This window comes from Suncus etruscus, chromosome 4 (genome assembly GCF_024139225.1).
Source record: "Suncus etruscus isolate mSunEtr1 chromosome 4, mSunEtr1.pri.cur, whole genome shotgun sequence".
Classification (NCBI taxonomy): Eukaryota; Metazoa; Chordata; class Mammalia; order Eulipotyphla; family Soricidae; genus Suncus; species Suncus etruscus.
In genome coordinates, this window is record NC_064851.1 from 147,712,794 (window position 1) to 147,729,422 (window position 16,629).

Here is a 16,629-nt window from a genome sequence, read left to right on the forward strand (position 1 = left end):
ATTTGGCCAGAATTTTTAATATGTAAAGGATGAACTTCATTTGGAAGTCATAGTAAGACTGACTAGTATGGATTAAATATTCTCTAGTTAACATTAGAGAGGAAGCAACTTGTCTCCAACAGCTATTCTGTGATGGGGTTTTTCATATAAAAGAGGTATTTCAATAACTTTGGTTTTTATCTTTTTACTTCTTTCTTATTCTTCTTGGTATTATCAGTGAATGATTGAAAGTTTGAAAGATGTTTTTCTTTTTTAAATAAAATGGCTTTTGAGATGGTTTGTGAATATTCTTAAGAAGACTTTTAACAAAGCATGAGATGAAGAGCTTGAAGCGTAACACAATTTCTCAGCTGGGGCCAAAATGGTCCACTCTGAGTCCTTGGGATAGTCCAAAGGAATCTCAGGTGAAAACTGCATGAGTGGGCAGACCATGTCACAAGACCAGGAGACGAAGACCAACTAGTATAACAGACTTGGGGTTACAGAAGAAAACAAGGTTGGAAGCAGGTCATGACCAGAAAAAAGTTAAAAAAAAAACAACAAAACACTAGCTTAAGGCTTTAATATCTATCTTATTATTAAGGTTTAAACATTCAGTTTGTTTTTCAGATTTGTAAGTGAATTAAAAATTATTTTAAGTATGTCTTCCTTAAAATATCTTCAATTCGATGTAATATTTTATGTATGTGTGCATTATTTTTTGGTGGTAGAGTTGAGTTTCTTCATGGTCCACAACAATTAAAAAAACAAACAAACCCTTTTTTAGAGGATATGGAGAAACTGAAGTGCCCCAGCCTGTGCAAGGCCCTGAATTTGATCACCCGAACCCTCTCTGGGTGTGGGCCTGGTAACAGGTATGTTCCTAGGGGCTTTGAATCACTACTTGCCCAAGCATTTCTGATCTCCCTCCTCCACTCCAGCATGACCCAGTGAGTTCCCTGTGAAAAAAAGTACTTTTTTAGAATAAAGGTATTACAATTAAGAATCTATTATTTACAATAAAGATGAGGTCATATGATATACAACTGTGGGACAGAAGGCAAAATTTTTTTCAGAATATTTAATTTTATACATTTGACACCACTTAATAAATATAAATTGATCATATTAACCAGGAATAATAAAGCTGAAATTCTTCGGAAAGCTGTTTCATAATGATTGGCCATATTCAGTTACTTTGATCTGACTGATGGTCTTTATATCAGTTGTGATGAGTCTTGGGCTGGGGAAGACAGCTTAAAGTTCTGGAACATATGCTTTATATGTAAGAACCCTCAATTTGATCCCCAGAAGCAAATGGTGCCACCTACTGCTCAGTACCTCTAGAAGCAGCCTCTGAGCACTGAACTAGGAGTAGCCCCTGAGCACTTCTGGGTGGGCCCCAGAATTGTCTTGTCCACAAAGCCTCCTTTAACTTGATGTGTTCTTTTCAACACAGACTACAAAGGATGGAGACTAAGCTTTTAAAGTCATTCATACTTCAGGATATTTTGTTTTACTCTCAGCAATTTTGGATGTGAACGCTTCACCACGTCTTTCCGTGACCAACTGATACAGCCCACCTTGAGAGCTTTGTTTAGTACAATGATTACTTTGACAGGCTGTATTCAGTTTTTCTTTGGCCTCATAAATAACACTGTAAACTTTATCTGAAGTCCAGTAATTATATCTTTTATAAGAGACTATTTTTCTAAGGCCGAGGCTTCTCATATTATTCCACTGTGAATTATTCTAATGACTTGTATGAAATCTTTTTTTTTTTTTTTAATCAGCCTATACCTTAGGGTATCTAAACTTAAGAATACTAAGTTTTAGGTAGAAAGATTCTACCTAATTCAACCCAGACATATTTGATACTATTGGCTTTAAAAACAATAGTAAGGAAGAAAAGAATATACTGTATATACTACCTCAGTAGAATGATAGAAACTACTAATATAGAAGTTCATTTTAAACATCTAGTTTCTAACAAGACATACATAATTCTGAACTATATGGTATCTTCTGAAAATATCTAAGCAGCAGTCCAGGTTGGCAAAATTTATTCTTCAATTTCAATTCAGAAAGTCAGAATTTCAACTTATATCAAAGTCCATGAATATGCCTATTTCTGCTGAAGATTTTCATTGGTTGTCTCAAATTTCCCCTGCATGAAGATCTGAGGTCAAAAAAGGTACAGGCTATAAATACTCATTTTGCTCATTTTGTCCACTTGTTCCAAAGGATAGATGGCATTGTAATGTACAGAAATAAAGAGTATGGATTCCTCTTGCTGCTTATTTAGTCACTGTCCTTTATATTTTGTACACAAACAAAGATTACCAATTTGATTCCTATGAACACTTGTCATTTTTAGTTTGGAGGTATAATTTGGGTTAAAATCCAAAGTTCCAGAAAACTATTTATTTATTTTGTTTTTTGGGCCACACCCAGTGACGCTCAGGGGTTACTCCCGGCTATGCGCTTCAGAAATCACTCCTGGCTTGGGGGACCATATGGGATGCCTGAACCATATTCCGTCCTAGGCTGGAGCGGGCAAGGGGGATGCCTTACCCTTTGTGCCACCGCTACGGCCCCCCAAAAAACCTTTTAAACAAACCTACTTCCTCCACAGTAGGGAAGCAATGGTTAGGCTTGATATCAAGAAACAGTTTTGAGTTTATAAATATTAAATTGTAAGACTTGCCTTTGGGGCTAATAATATCAGGTCTTCAGTAAACAGTACACCAATTGCTGCCATCACTTGGCATTAAGCCTCCAGTAATAAGCAAAATTAGGTCAACAAACCACCAAATGCCAAGTCCTCCAAGTGTCAACAGTTTCCCTACTGCTGTGCCAGTGTGTCCCAGACAGAAACGATCCACTCCAAAGCATCCCAGGAAGAAAGAGTAGAGTAAGGTGGTTATGAAGTAGTGTCCTGTATATCTGAAAAGGAAATATAAAGGAAGGTGCTTACCATATGAAAGTTAAAAACACAAAATGTTCACAACTTTAGGGCAAGAGATAGCTCAAAAGATGAAGGATATTATTTTGATGCAGGAGACCATGTGTCACAAGATGCAAACCCTGAGTACAGAACCAGGAATAGCTTCTGAGTATTGCCAGGTGGGGCCCAAAACAAAAACCTAAACTTAAACAATACATTTAATATAAATTAAAAGACCGAGCATTTCCTTTAAAGCCTCTTATCCCTTTACTGCCACCCACCTGTAAAAGGAAATCTTTAATTGATTTGGAGTCTTAAAAAGATACCTGCTAAGAAAAAATATTTCTTTTATATCAGAGACTTGGTAATATCAGAGTTTTCCCAAACAAATACCAATTTGCACTGGACAAAAATGACCAAGTACATCTGTACAACAGGCATCCTGGTAGGACTGGAGTGAGTTTACCTGGAGGTGCTCAGTCACCCTGGTGGCTTCTAGGGACCATAAGAAATGCCAGGATCAAATGCCTAGATCTTATGATCTAGGGATCATAAGAAATGTTCAGCAGGAGTGTCATTTTCCACCTCCTCCTCTCCCCTCATCCTTCCCTGAAGCTGTAATTCTCAATTGCAATGAAAAAGAGGTTTCTATCTTTTCAATTTTTATTGTAAGCACTAAACTCTACTTAATGACTGTAATCATAGACTACATTATCAAATACTATAAATTCTGTGTTTTTGCCAGAATTTACAGAGATAATCCCAATTCTTTATTCTCCTCCTCTACTCCCTTCTCTTTTCCTGCTCTTTGTTATTGCTGTTTGTGATGACTGCAAGTTGCACACACTGGGTGTGATCTGAAATCACACACTCTGCTGTAACACCAAGGATCTCAAACAGCTGGGATGCACTTGGCATGTGGAGTAGTGCCCAAGATGGAACCTGAGGCCTCATGCTGCAAAGAAGGTACCTAATTGATAAATCATTTCCCAGGCCCTTTAGTACTTTAAATTTAAAATAAACATTTTCAGGGGCTGGAGACATAGTAAAAAGGTTAAGTAAGGAATTTGTCTAGCATGCAGTCACAGCTGCACACACTGGTTCTAATCCCAGCACTGCATATGGTTCCTGAAGCACTTCCAGGTGTGTCCTCTGAGCATAGAGCCAGGTATGTCCCCCCAAATAAAACTGACTACCCACTTTTCATAATTAAACCTTTATTCCTAAAATACTAAGATTATTTTCCCAGAATTTATACTTACCATAGAAATTTTTTGTTCTGTTATGTTTTGGGGCTACAACCAGTGCTCAAGGACTACTCCAGTCTGGGTACTCAGGACTACACTGGGGTTCCAGCATACAAATCATCAGCCATCTCCCAGGTCCTAGCAGAAATTCTTCCTTTTATGAACTGATACCTTGGGTACACAAAGGTACTTAGCTAGTTGGTAAAAATGACATTTAGAACTTATGGTCTCCGCTCTCAAATTCAGTGTTCTTTCTATAAAAGCTCCATTCCTGACCATGGATTATGCACAGCAGAAATAATGTCCATTAACACTTAAAGAAAAGATGACCTCTATCCAAGAACCAAAGACCCTCTTTAAATTAAATTAACTTACTTTATACAAGGTTTATTCTCTCGTAGGAAGGTTCTAGGACTGGCACATTCAATTCCATCTAGAGCCCGGCACAGAACTGCAGTGTGTTGTACATCACTGTAGGCCTGACCACCAAACTGTGAAATAACAACCAGACAGATATAAATAAAAACAAACCCCCCAAACTTACCAAAGCAACACAATACATATCTTTATATTAGCTAATAAAATATGACTTGTTAACTTTTTTTTCTGTTCATTTTTTGGGCCACATCATGATGTGTTCAAGGCTACTCCTAGCTCTGTGCTCAAGTAGACCTGAGGGATCAAACACACAAGACAAGCATCCTATTTACCCTATACTATGTCTCTGACCCAACTGAATCTTTGTAACAAAATTGCAATAAAACTGTGTTCAAAAGCAAGGAATTTAGTCATATATTTAACTTGTTTACTTTAAATGTACACTATTTTATCTTATTTCTATTTATTTTGTTATTTTTTTGGGGGGGTCATATCTGGTGGTGCTCAGGGGTTATTCCAGGCTTTGTACTCAGGAATTACTCCTGGAAGTACTTTGGGGAACCATATGGGAAACTGGGGATTGACTTGAATTGGCCATGATCAAGGCAAACACCCTACCTACTGTACTGGTCCTAAATATATATTATTTTAAATATACTTCTGCCCTATGACTGGTATCTAATAATAGACAAATAATTTGATTATGTTTATTTAATATCATTTAGAAAAGATGAATATTCATGCTTTAATATTCCTATAGTGGGGAAAAGTACATTACTGAGCTTTTGCGACTAAGTATATAAGGTCAGTATGTATTAGGTACCTGTTTTGTATAGATGATATATGTATATGTGTATACACACACATTATAAATGGGTAAAATTTGGCAAGAATTCACAGGATGACTATGGGATTTTATTTAGGTCACAAACGTGTGTGATGTGTGATTTCCACAGTACATCTAGAGTTCATATTTTAAGTCCAGCTGAACACTCTCTACTAATATCTTACAAAGTACTTCACTATGACTATTATTGGTGTGTTATTTGAAGGGAACAGCATGGACAATAAGGATATATTCCTTCCAGGGAAGAGTGTATCTTTAGGCCCATGTCGGTGCCTGAGCACTGCCAGTCCTTTAGGACTTCTGTGTTTAAATGAGCAACTTGGTTTTGTAAGTGATTTCTATGCAATGCCAACTCAAACTCTTATTAATAAGAATAAACAGAACAAGGGGGAACAGAGAAATAGAACAGTTGTAGGGCTTTTGCCTTGTATGCAGCTGATCCAGGATGAATGGTGGTTTGAATCCCGGCATTCCATATAGTACCCTGTGCCTTCCAGGAGTGATTTCTGAGCACAGAGCCAGGAATAAATCTTGAGTGCTACCGGGTGTGACCTCCCCCCCCCCCCTCCCCGGTCCCATATAAAAAGAATAAACAGAACAACATCTTAATGTACTGAAAATCAAACTTTTTTCTTGGGACTTTGGGGTTTCTTCATGGAGGTGCTCAAAGGATCATACAGTGCCATAGACTGAATTGCTACTAGTCTATTCAAAGCAAGTGCCTTAACTCTGTACTATTTCCCTGGTCTTTAAAATATTCCTTCACACATGATTTCAATGAGAGTTTAGTTTTTGGTGTTATTCTTTCAGATTTGTCCTCTGAATTAGCACCAAAAATGTTTTCTCATCATTCTATTACAACAGATTTCACCTTTACCTGCTCATACTATATATAAAATAGTAATGAGTCCATAGGTGGGAATGAGGCACATGAATTTTACTGATTTAGGAGAGGAAACTGACTAGGAAATATGCACAACTTCAGAAATATTGATGAAGATGAATGGCTTTTTTCCATTCCACATGGTGACTGTTACTAAAGGCTTTTGCTTGAATGCTATAATCCATTACAAAAATATATACAGATAGGCATATTCCCTAAAGATAGGGTAGAAACTGTTTGCCTGATTAAAGGTCACTTTATATCAGAGATAATAACCTATCATTAATTTTCAAAAAATACACCTTTCTCTTGTTTGTTCAGAAAAAACATGCTTTGAAGATCATTTAGGGAGGGCACTTTAGCTTTTGATCTCCCAATCTTAAAGACCAGAGCAATCAGATACAGGTTGGTTTTTGCATTTGGGTTAATTCTGGCACAGGTTTTTCCTGAGAAAAAGAGATGCCTAATTCAGTCAAGGGCCCTGGCCATGTGAGAAATTCATACTACAAAGAACATCATAGCCTTTACATTTTTCTATAAGAGCTTTCTATGACGATGTTTTCTATAAAGCATTCTCTTTGAAAAAGTTTGCTTATAAAAACAAAACGAAAACTCACCTTGAGACAGCCATGACCAACCTCCTGGAATGCGGTTACATTTCCAACATGATCCACTGGCTCTTCACATTTGATAAATTCATCAGGCCTGTAAAGTAAGGTCATGATCATTATTGTAGGGTCTTTACAAATAGCTGACTGCTTGTAAATACTTGACCAGGCAAGAGAGATTAATTTCTATCTGAGTCTTCAAGATGGTGTGAATGAGACTACCACACAACAGAGACCCACAGGATACTTTCATCAGAGAAGCAGGGTGTTTTCTCCTAGGTCAATATAGATCTATTTCTGCTCTGCCTTCATCATTTCTTCCACTGGCAATCATGCACAAGCTCATCTGGGCAAAACTGAAGTTAAATTTCCTGTTTCCCTTGCATTTCTCCAGAGGCCCTTTCTTATTTGACCAAAAAAGAGATATTTAAAGATCTGATTCTAAATAAAAACCATATGATCATATCAATAGATTCAGAGAAAGCATTTGATAAGGTCCAACACCCATTCTTGATCAAAACTCTCAGCAAGATGGGAATGAAAGGAACCTTTCTCAATATAATTAAGGCCATCTACCATAAGCCAGTGGCAAATATTATCCTTAATGAAGAAAAACTAAAAGCCTTCCCTCTAAATTCTGGCACAAGACAAGGCTGTCCTCTCTCACCAGTCCTATTCAACATAGCACTGGAAGTACTCGCTATAGCGATTAGGCAAGAAAAAGATATCAAGGGAATCCAGATAGGAAAGGAAGAAGTCAAGCTCTCGCTGTTGGCAGATGACATGATACTCTACTTAGAAAACCCTAAAGACTCTACCAAAAAGCTTCTAGAAACAATAGACTCATATAGCAAGGTGGCAGGCTACAAAATTAACACACAAAAATCAATGGCCTTTCTATACACCAATAGTAATAAGGAAGAAATGGACATTAAGAAAACAACCCCATTCACAATACTGCCACACAAACTCAAATATCTTGGAATCAACTTGACTAAAAATGTGAAGGACCTATACAAAGAAAACTATAAAACTCTGCTCCAAAAAATAAGAGAGGACATGCGGAAATGAAAACATATACCCTGCTCATGGATTGGCAGGATTACATCATCAAAATGGCAATACCCCCAAGACATTATATAGATTTAATGCGATCCCTCTAAAGATACCCATGACATTCTTCAAAAAAGTGGATCAGGCACTTTTGAAATTCATTTGGAACAATAAACACCCTAGAATAGCTAAAGCAATTATTGGGAAAAAGAATATGGGAGGAATTACTTTCCCCAACTTTAAACTTTACTACAAAGCAATAGTTATCAAAACAGCATGGTATTGGAATAAGGACAGGCCCTCAGATCAGTGGAATAAGCTTGAATACTCAGAAAATGTTCCCCATACATACAATCACCTAATTTTTGATAAAGGAGCAGGAAATCCTAAATGGAGCAGGGAAAGCCTCTTCAACAAGTGGTGTTGGCACAACTGGCTAGCCACTTGCAAAAAATTGAACTTAGACCCCCAGCTAACATCATGTACGAAGGTAAAATCCAAATGGATCAAAGACCTTGATATCAGACCCAAAACCATAAGATATAAAGAACAACACATAGGCAAAACACTTCAGGACATTGAGATTACAGGCATCTTCAAGGAGGAAACTGCACTCTCCAAGCAAGTGAAAGCAGAGATTAACAGATGGGAATATATTAAGCTGAGAAGCTTCTGCACCTCAAAGGAAATAGTGCCCAGGATACAAGAGCCACCCACAGAGTGGGAGAAACTATTCACCCAACAGCCATCAGATAAGGGCTAATCTCCAAAATGTACAAGGTAGGGACAGAACTTTACAAGAAAAAAACATCTAATCCCATCCAAAAATGGGGAGAAGAAATGAACAGCACTTTGACAAAGAAGAAATACAAATGGCCAAAAGACACATGAAAAAATGCTCCACATTACTAATCATCAGGGAGATGCAAATCAAAACAACGATGAGATACCACCTCACACCACATAGAATGGCACACATCACAAAGAATGAGAATAAACAGTGTTGGTGGGGATGTGGAGAGAAAGGAACTCTTATCCACTGCTGGTAGGAATGCCGTCTAGTTCAATCTTTATGGAAAGCGATATGGAGATTCCTCCAAAAACTGGAAATCGAGCTCCCATACGATCCAGCTATACCACTCCTAGGAATATACCCTAGGAACACAAAAATACAATACAAAAACCCCTTCCTTACAGCTATATTCATTACAGCACTGTTTACCATAGCAAGACTCTGGAAACAACCAAGATGCCCTTCAACAGACGAATGGCTAAAGAAACTGTGGTACATATACACAATGGAATATTATGCAGCTGTCAGGAGAGATGAAGTCATGAAATATTCCTATACATGGATGTACACGGAATCTATTATGCTGAGTGAAATAAGTCAAAGAGAGAGAGAGAGAGAGAGAGAGAGAGAGAGAGAGAGAGAGAGAGAGAGAGAGAGAGAGAGAGAGAGAGAGAGAGAGAGAGAAACGCAGAATGGTCTCACTCATCTATGGGTTTTAAGAAAAATGAACATTCTTGCAATAATAATTTTCAGACACAAAAGAGAAAAGAGCTGGAAGTTCCAGCTCACCTCAGGAAGCTCACCACAAAGAGTGATGAGTTTAATTAGAGAAATAACTACATTTTGAACTGTCCTAATAATGAGAATGTATGAGGGAAATGGAAAGCCTGTTTAGAGTACAGGCGGGGGTCGGGTGGGGAGGAGGGAGACTTGGGACATTGGTGATAGGAAAGTTGCACTGGTGATGGGTGGTGTTCTTTACATGACTGAAACCCAAACACAATCATGTATGTAATCAAGGTGTTTAAATAAATAATAATAATAATAATGAAAAGATCTGATTCTGCAGGAATAAAGACTTTGCTTTTTGGTTGGAGATCAACAGTTGGTGCCTGGCTCCGATCCATCCACCTAGTCACAGTGGTGGGCCACAAGTGGCTCTTTCCACTTCTAATTTGGCTCTTCTGAGTGCGGGCGGCCGCTTCAGGAGTCAGGACTGTGCTCCTAGGCTCTGTCAGTGCGTGCCCTGAGTGGCTCTCAAAATAAATTTCAATCGTGCTTTTGGCGAGATTTGGCTCAGTTGAAAACAAAGGTTGCCTAGGTCCTAGGAGATATTTTCCTTCAACCAGGAGCAAGCAGAGCAGGCACCATCTCGTATTCCTCTTCCAGAGTCCTGGGGTCACGCCTCCCTAAGCCTTTCTGCATCCCAAGGCTGTCACCCACACCGTGCCCCACTGCAGGTTGACAAGAATGAGAAATCGTGACAGAGGGATGCAAAACGCGTGTGGATGCAAAGGCCCTGCGCCAGAGCAGGTCTGTGAAGCCAACCAAGCCTGCTTCCCCTTCCTCTCCTAGGACCCGGCCCCTCCTCCAGCAGCCTCCTCCACGACAGGGCGGCTTACAGGTAGGCGCAAAAGATGATCGGCGAGTGGGCGTCGCCATATTCCCAGCTGGGGGCGCCGGGGAAGCCCTCCGGGGGGACGACGCCCGGAGAGGAGAGCTCGGGTTCCGCAGTGGCGTTATGCGATTGGCTCCGAGAGACGCAGTGCAGCAGCAGCAGGTTCCCCAGCAGCAAAGCCGCCTGGCCGCACAGAAGCAAATAGCTCACCGGGCAGCCCCCCAGCACCATCTTGCCCGGGCCTCACACGCAAGCCTCCAGCTGCGCCGCCGACCCAGGCCCAGGCCCAGGCCCAGGCCAGGCCGGACGGGCGTATTCCGCGTCGCCAAACACACGCCTCGCCGATGACAGCCAATGGGTGAGCGCGTTGGAGCTCCGCCCCTTCCCAGACAGCCAATCATCGAAGAGCTATCTAGGGAGGCGGGGCTTCGGCTTCCTCATTTCTCCTCAGGCTTTCACGCGCGTCAAGCTGCTCCAGGGACCCAGGCCTAGCCTGCTCCGGCGTATTCCGCGGCGCTACACACGCCCGCCGCCCGACAGCCAATGGGCGAACGCTTTGGAGCTCCGCCCACTTCCCAACCAACCAATCAGCGAAGGAGAGCTCGCTAGGGAGGCGGGGCAGGCCGGATTTTGGTTTCCTTATTCCTCCTCAGGCTTTCACACTCAACCCGGTGAGTGGTGTCTCCGCGTCGCCACACACGCCTCGCCCACTGACAGCCAATGAGCTGAAGTTGAAGCCACGCCCACTCCCAGCCAGCCAATCAGCGAAGAGCTCGCTAGGGAGGCGGGGCTTCGGCTTTCTCATTTCTCCTCTGGCTTTCACGCGCCACACTGCAGCACAGACCCTGGCCCAGCCCGGTGGGGCGTATTCCGCGGCGCCAGACACGCCTCGCCGCCTGACGGCAAATGGGTGAGCGCTTTGAAGCTCCGCCCCTTCACAACCAACCAGTCAGCAACGAGCTCGCTAGGGAGTCGGGGCAGGCTGGATTTCGGCTTTCTCAGTCTTCAACCAGGGATCCTCAAACTTTTTAAACAGGGGGCCAGTTCACTGTCCCTCAGACCATTGGAGGGTCTGTCGATAGTAAAAACAAAACTTATGAACGGATTCCTATGCACACTGCATATATCTTATTTTGCAATGAAGAAACAAAACAGATACAAATACAATATGTGGCCCGCGGGCCATAGTTTGAGGACCAGTCATCCAGCACCACCCCGGTGGGCCCTCCACGCCTCGCCGCCTGACAGCCAAAGGGTGAGCGCCTCGAAGACCCGCCCACTTTCCAGCCAGCCAATCAGCGAAGAGCTCTCGAGAGAGGCGGGGCCGGCGGGAATTCGGCTTCCTCATCTCTCCTCGGGCTTTCAGGGAAGCTCCTCCTCTCAGGGCCTTCCAGCTGCCTTTGAAGCGTTCCCTGAAAGTAGGCGGGCCTGGAGGGAGAGAGGGCGGGGGCGCTTCGGCTCTGGATTTTTTTCCTCCGTCAGCGGAGCTCCGGGACGTCGGGAGCGAGCGAGCTGTGACAGCGGCCGAGTTGCGTCAGAGCGGGGCGCGCGCGGCCCCGGGGCCCAGAGGCGGGGTGGGCGGGCCGGGCGACGATGGAGCGAGCCGGAGCGGCGGCGGCGGCGCAGTGTGCGTGAGCGAGCGAGTCGGTCGGCCGGCCGTCCGTTCGGCGGAACCCGCGGAGTCGGCCGCGATGGGGGCAGCGGACGCGCGCCTGGGGCTCCCGGGCTGCTGCCGGCGGCTGTGGCTCTTCCTCGGCTTGCTGGGCCCGGGCCTCGGGGGGGCTTGGCCAGGTCGGTATCCGCACCGCTTTGCGCTGATTTGGGGGGACTTGGGGGCTGGCTCCAAGTTGGCCCCCGGAGGCAAGCCGGAGAGAGAAGAGGACGAGCGAAGCCTCGGGCACTGACCCAGGTTTGCAAGGTTCGGTTTGTCCGCGCAGGCTGCTGAGGACGCCGGTCCGGTGGGAGGCGCCCGGATCTGGCGCCCCCAAATCCTGCTTGAGCACTCCCCTGGTCCCGGAGCGCTCCGGACGGCCTGCCCAACCCCCAGGCTTCGTCCCTGGGACACCCGCTCGAGACTGCTCCGGGGGCCGATTCTGACCTCCTGGGGGGTTGCTCAGCGCCCCGAGCCCCGAAAGCGGGGCGCGCGCCTCCTCAAGTGTGTGCTCTGAGAACCGGAGCGTGCTCTTCCTCGGAGAGTTGGTTTTACCGTCACTGGCCCAGAGAAGGGGAACTAGGCAAGTTCCTAATCTGAACACATTGCAAAAAAAAAAAAAGGAATCCGAGTCACCAGGACGGCCACTGAGCTAAATTTAGGGATGGAATGAAAAGAGGCGGCTTAGTTTTTTTTAAATGTTTTTCTTCTTAGGCTATTTTCTAGGACTGATACTTCCTGATGGAAACCATCTGAGTCAGTCCTTTTCGATAGCCAGACCTTATCTTTGTTTATTTTTAAATCTACTTAAAAATAAGTCGATCAAACCCTGACAGATGAGCTCATCTCATCGTCAGTGTTGGGAATACGGGGAAGTCAGCCCCTGCTTTGCTTTGCTTAACTTCCAGGAAAGCAGAAGAATGAAATAATTTATGTGGAATCGCTTTATTAATTGCTGGGCAACCCTGCCTTGGAAAACGCTGACTTATATGGAAAGAGGCGCAATCGTAATTTAAAACCAATAGCACTATAGCCGATTTTTGGAAATAATTTCTTTATTCTGGCTCCTGGGTTCAATTTTGCTTTGTATTCTCCTCCACCCACCTCACCCGCCCGTCCCTCCCAATCATTGCTTTGAGAATTAAGAGGTGATGAAGAAAGATTTTATTTCAGGACAGCTGACCTTTGGAGAAAACTTGTTTCCCTCCTTATCATTGTCCTGTTCATTTATTTCCAGCGACAAAACTTGGCCACATTGTAGAAGTCTTGAAGCTCCAAATTCTGAAATATTGTATACATAAACTACCAAATCTTTCGGGTTGTGTTTTTTTCTTGTGATCAATGTAACATTTACTATTATTTTTGTGTTGAAGAATTTACACCTCGGACTTTTGTTATCTATGGCTTTACCAATGCAAACAACACTATGTAAAATGTTAATGGTCTATTATTACATTCCTTCCTGTAGGTAAATGGACTATTATTATTTTTACTTTGTTTTGTTTAAGTGTCACACCCAGTGATGCTCACTTTTAACTCGTGACTGCACTCTAGGATTACTCTTGAGTGCGCAGAGCAAACCAGGATCTAACTCAGGTTGGCCTCATGCAAGGCAAGTGCTCTAGCCTCTGTACTAATTCTCCGGCCTGAAGAAATACTATTAATCTTTTGTTTCCATTTTTTTCTTTTTTGGGCCACACCCGGTGACGCTCCTGGCTTGGGAGACCATCTGGGATGCCAGGGAATCAAACCACGATCTGTCCTAGGTTAGTGCAAGGCAAGCGCCCTGCCACTTGTGCCCCAGCTCCTCCCCTTGTTTCCATTTTTTGTTTTTGAGTCACACCAGGCAACGCTCAGGGGTTACTCCTGTCTCTATGCTCAGAAATCGCTCCTGGCAGGCTCGGGGGACCATATGGAATGCCGTGATTCGAACCACCGTCTTCTGCATGTAAGGCAAATGCCTTACCTCCATACTATCTCTCCAGCCCTTGTTTCCATTTTTTAATGGGGAGTGGGGGGGGGGTACACCGGCTGGTGCTCAGGCATGCTTGAACTTTGTTGCAGGTCTCAGGGCATCTTAAGGTGAGGTGCTGGGGAGGAGCCTGGCACTCCAGTCCTTTAAACTATCTCTCTAGCCTTTTTCTTTCTTTCTTTTTTACAGTTTTCAACTAAGCTTTAAGTTTTTTTTTTTTTAAACTCAGTTCCTCATTTAAGCAAATGCTTGTTTTAAAACTGTAGTAAACCTGTATTGAAGATAAAAAGCATTGTCAGTGCTTTGGAGAAGCAGAGATTGACCAAAATTTAATTATTTATGAGGATTGTTGGGGAAGGTCTTATAGGACAGTAATATTTGAATTAATCTATGTTGCTCTTAATTCAAGTAAAAGGATAGGGTTTTATTGTGAGTAGAGGCGTTTTTGAAAGAAAGAACAAAGCAGGGTGAAAGAATGTGACTTGCTAGAGAATGATAAGAAAAGTGTCTAGGCAAGTATATGCACTAGAAGCAAAAAAACTTCTTAGGGCTGTACCTATTGAGAACCCACTGCCTCCAGTAAAGATTTTGGAATTTACCCTGTAGGTTCTTTGAGCACCAGGTTTTAAAAGTAAGGGTATGTTACAACCAGATTTAAGATAAGTGGCTGGGCTGGAGAGATAGCACAGCGGTAGGGCGTTTGCCTTGCAAGCAGCCAACCCAGAACCAAAGGTGGTTGAATCCCAGCATTCCATATGGTCCCCCGTGCCTGCCAGGAGCGATTTTGGAGCAGATAGCCAGGAGTAACCCCTGATCCTTGCCGGGTGTGGCCCAAAAACAAAAAAAAAACAAAACAATAACAACAAAAAGGTTGTGGCAATACTTGGAATAGAATGAGGAAAGAATGGAAACAAGGAAAGAGTAGGATTTGAGGATTTGCTAAGTATAGTTCATGATATCAGTTACCCTATATATTAAACAGTTGTTTTTTGGGGGGGCACACCTGGTGACACTCAGCTATTACTCCTGGCTATGTGCTCAGAAATCGCCTTTGGCTTGGGGGACCATATGGGATTCCGGGGATCCAATCAAGGTCTGTCCTGGGTCAGCCGCGTGCAAGGCACGCCCTACTATCACTAGTGCTGTCGCTCTGGCCCCTTAAATAGGTTTTGGTAGGACTTTTACTATCATTTATCATTGTGTCTAAGTGAAACATAAATAAACTGCTGAAATAGAGCAACTGTTCTCCCTCCATTCCTTTTCATTCATTCGTTCTGTTTTGATGCCTTTTGGGAAAGATACACCCCATCCATGTTTAGGGGATATTTCTGGCTCTATATCCAGGAGTGATTCCTTACATTGTTCAAGGGACCATGCTGTGGTGTCTGAGATTGGAACCAGCTCTTTTTCACTCCTGTCTCACAGTCTTTTCCTCACTGCTCTTTCTAACAGGCTTTGATTTATCTCCTAGAGTCTAGACTCTCTGGCTCTCCCCTTATTAATAACCTCCCTCCATCTGTCCCTTTCTTCTTCCCTCCCTCCCTCCCTTCCTGTCTCCCTCCTTCCCTGCCTGTCTCCCTCCCTCCCTCCCTTCCTTCCCCTTCCTCCTTTCTTCCTCCTTTCTTCCTCCTTCCCTCTTTCCCCTCCCTTCCTTCCTTCCCTCCCTCCCTCTTTTTCCCCTTTCCATCCCTATCTCCTCCCTTCCCTTCCTCCCTCCCTCCCTTCCTTCCTTCCCCTTCCTCCTTTCTTCCTTCTTCCTTTCTTCCTCCTTCCCTCTTTCCCCTCCCTTCCTTCCTTCCCTCCCTCCCTCTTTTTCCCCTTTCCATCCCTCTCTCCTCCCTTCCCTTCCTCCCTCCCTCCCTCCCTTCCTCCTTCCCTCTAACTCTTCCTTCCTTCCTTCCTTCCTTCCTTCCTTCCTTCCTTCCTTCCTTCCTTCCTTCCTTCCTTCCTTCCTTCCCTCTTTTTCCCTCTCCATCCCTCTCTCCCTTTCTCCTCCCTTCCTTCCCACTCTCCCTCTCTCCTTCCCTCCCTCTCTCCTTCCCTCCCTCTCTTTCTCCCTTCCTCCTTCTCTTCCTCTCCTTTCCTCTCCCCCCTCCTCTTCCCCCTTATTTCTGTCTTTGTATTTTGGGTTACAACTGGAGGGCTTGGGGATAGAGGATGTCTGGGATTTGAACCCAGGGTCAGCTGTTGCAAAGTAAGTGGCCTATCCATTGTATTTGTGGCTCCAATTCTTGAGAAAGCAGTCTTTTAAATTAAAAAAATAGTTTTTTAAGTTTCAATGAAAAAGAATTAAATTATATATGCATAAAACCTATTTCTGAGTTCAAAGACAGTTTTTTAATATATTTTTTATTTAAGTAATATGATCATATTTGGGTTATAGTCATAACCAGAACACCCCCCTTCACCAGTGTAACATTACCCCCTTCCCATCCCCTGCCTGTATTCGAGACAGGCATTCTACTACAGTTATTTGTTTTTAAGTTCAGTAAGTTGTATTTTTTTTCCTTAAAGGATAAAAGTAAAAAAAAAGTAAAGGTGTGATAGTGGCAATCGCCGTTGTTTGCATAGGTCCAGAGAAATGGGGAAAATGGAAAAAAATCCTTGACTTGATTACTAAAAAGGCCTCACCTCAGTTTATTGGCATAAGACA

General features: G+C 43.2%; 2 protein-coding genes across 2 annotated transcripts in view; one reads left to right on the plus strand and one right to left on the minus strand.

The window, feature by feature from the left end:
• Positions 1 to 2,512: 2,512 nt before the first annotated feature.
• TM2D2 (TM2 domain containing 2) lies at positions 2,513 to 10,666 on the minus strand. The gene is made up of 4 exons (XM_049771894.1): positions 10,358 to 10,666; positions 6,899 to 6,986; positions 4,549 to 4,664; positions 2,513 to 2,925 (listed from the first exon to the last, which is right to left on the minus strand). Exons 1-4 carry the CDS (start codon positions 10,582 to 10,584, stop codon positions 2,712 to 2,714), a joined length of 645 nt encoding a protein of 214 aa, XP_049627851.1. The 5' UTR covers positions 10,585 to 10,666; the 3' UTR covers positions 2,513 to 2,711.
• Positions 10,667 to 12,017: 1,351 nt separating this feature from the next.
• Positions 12,018 to 16,629, plus strand: part of ADAM9 (ADAM metallopeptidase domain 9) — a 102,811-nt gene continuing 98,199 nt past the window's right edge. Inside the window, exon 1 of the mRNA XM_049771915.1 lies at positions 12,018 to 12,144. Within this exon, the coding sequence (XP_049627872.1) occupies positions 12,045 to 12,144 (100 nt within the window). The 5' untranslated portion in view covers positions 12,018 to 12,044. The remainder of the gene's footprint in view (positions 12,145 to 16,629) is intronic.